At 78.1% G+C, this 1,845-nt stretch overlaps 1 protein-coding gene across 1 annotated transcript; it reads left to right on the top strand.

Annotated features, from left to right (window-relative positions):
* Positions 1-6: 6 nt before the first annotated feature.
* ZNF574 (zinc finger protein 574) lies at positions 7-1,842 on the top strand (the record flags this gene model as incomplete). Its single annotated transcript, XM_027633466.1, has 1 exon — positions 7-1,842. A coding segment is annotated over one exon (1,836 nt), but the record flags the coding sequence as incomplete, so codon positions are not given.
* Between the last annotated feature and the right edge of the window lie 3 nt (positions 1,843-1,845).

Consider the following 1,845-nt stretch of genomic DNA (forward strand, 5'->3'; position numbering starts at 1 on the left):
CTGGCCCCCCGACCCCAGCTGGAATTCCTGGCGGAGCCGGAGCCCAGCCAGTACCAGTGCCTGGAGTGCGGGACCCTGCTGGTGACGCCGGGGCAGCTCCTCGAGCACCAGGAGCTGCACCTCAAGCTCCTGGGGGCCGCCGGCACCCCCCCGGAGCCCCCCGCGCCCCCGGCGCCCCCCAAGGCGGCCGCGGGGGCCGCGGGCTCGGCCGGGATCCACTTCGAGTGCCCCGAGTGCCGCGCGCTGTTCCAGAGCCAGGACTCGTGGCTGGCTCACCGGCAGGGCCACCGCGGCGGCCCCGGCGGCCCCTCGGGGCCGGGCCAGGCCCGGGTGGACGTGGAGCACTCGTACCGCAAGCCCGAGGAGGGCGAGGCCGAGCCCGGCGCCGGGGGGGACGCGGCGGTGCCGGCGGCGGCGCCGGCGGGGGCCGAGTCCCTTCAGCTGCTGCTCTACGAGTGCGGGGAGTGCCTGCAGCTCTTCCAGAGCCCCAAGGACTTCCTGGAGCACCAGGTCACCCACCTGGCCGCCGCCGCCGCCGCCGCCCCCCTTCCGGACGCCCCCGCGGCGCCGGAGCCGCCGCCGCCGCCGGCGGAGCCGCCGGAGCTCCGGTGCCCCGAGTGCCTGCTGCTGCCGCCGTCGGCGCTGCGGGAGCACCAGCGCCAGCGCCACGCCCGCGACTGCCGCTTCCTCTGCCTGCTCTGCGGGGCCGCCCTGGACACCGAGGCGGCGCTGGCGGCCCACGGCCGCGGGGCCCACGGCGGGGTGGGGGCCCTGCACCGCTGCGCCTGCGGCAAGGCCTTCGCCAGCATGACCAAGTTCCTCTACCACCGCCGCTCCCACGGCGGCGTCGCGGCGCCGGCGACCCCGGAGGCCGTGGAGGTGGCCCCCGAGGCGCCGTCGGAGCCGCTGCCCTGCGGGCTCTGCCCCAAGTCGTTCCCCGGCGCGGCGGCGCTGGCGCGGCACCGGCGCTTCGTGCACCGCGCCGAGCGGCGGCACCGCTGCCCCGACTGCGGCAAGAGCTTCAAGAAGTCGTCCCACCTGCGCACCCACGTGCGCAGCCACACCGGGGAGCGCCCCTTCCCCTGCCGCGAGTGCGGCCGCGGCTTCCACAGCCGGGCCAACCTGCTGCGGCACCGCCTGGTGCACTCGGGGGAGCGGCCCTTCGAGTGCGAGCTGTGCCACAAGCGCTTCGCCCAGAGCTCCACCCTGCGCCAGCACCTGGGCACCCACCTGCGGCGCCTGCCCCACCGCTGCCCCGAGTGCGGGCTGCGCTTCCCCCGCCCGCACCGGCTGCTGCTGCACCGCGCGCTGCACACCGGCGAGTACCCCTACAAGTGCCCCCAGTGCGGCCGCTCCTTCCTCCTGCGCCGCCTCCTCGACGTCCACCTGCTGGCCCACGCCGGAGGGCAGCCCCTGCTGTGCCCGGGCTGCGGGGGGGCCTTCGCCTCGCCCGCCCGGCTGCGGGAGCACCGCTGCGGCGCCAGGGAGGGAGGAGGAGGAGGAGGAGGAGGGCGGCGGTTCGAGTGCGGCGTGTGCGGCAGGAAGGCGGGCACGGCCGCCCGGCTGCGGGCGCACGAGAGGTCCCACCTGCCCCCCGGCGCCCGGGACTCGCCGGAGCCGCGGGAGGACCCCGGGGAGGCGGCCGAGGCGACCCCGGGCCCGGCCCGGCCTCGGCCCAGGGGCACCAAGAGCCTGGAGTGCGGCGAGTGCCGGAAGCTGTTCAGCACCGAGACGTCGCTGGCCGTGCACCGGCGCATCCACACCGGGGAGCGGCCCTACCCCTGCCCCGACTGCGGCAAGGCCTTCCGCCAGTCCACGCACCTCAAGGACCACCGGCGGCTGCAC

This window comes from Corapipo altera, unplaced genomic scaffold (assembly GCF_003945725.1).
Source record: "Corapipo altera isolate COAL_440 unplaced genomic scaffold, ASM394572v1 48290, whole genome shotgun sequence".
Taxonomy (NCBI): domain Eukaryota; kingdom Metazoa; phylum Chordata; class Aves; order Passeriformes; family Pipridae; genus Corapipo; species Corapipo altera.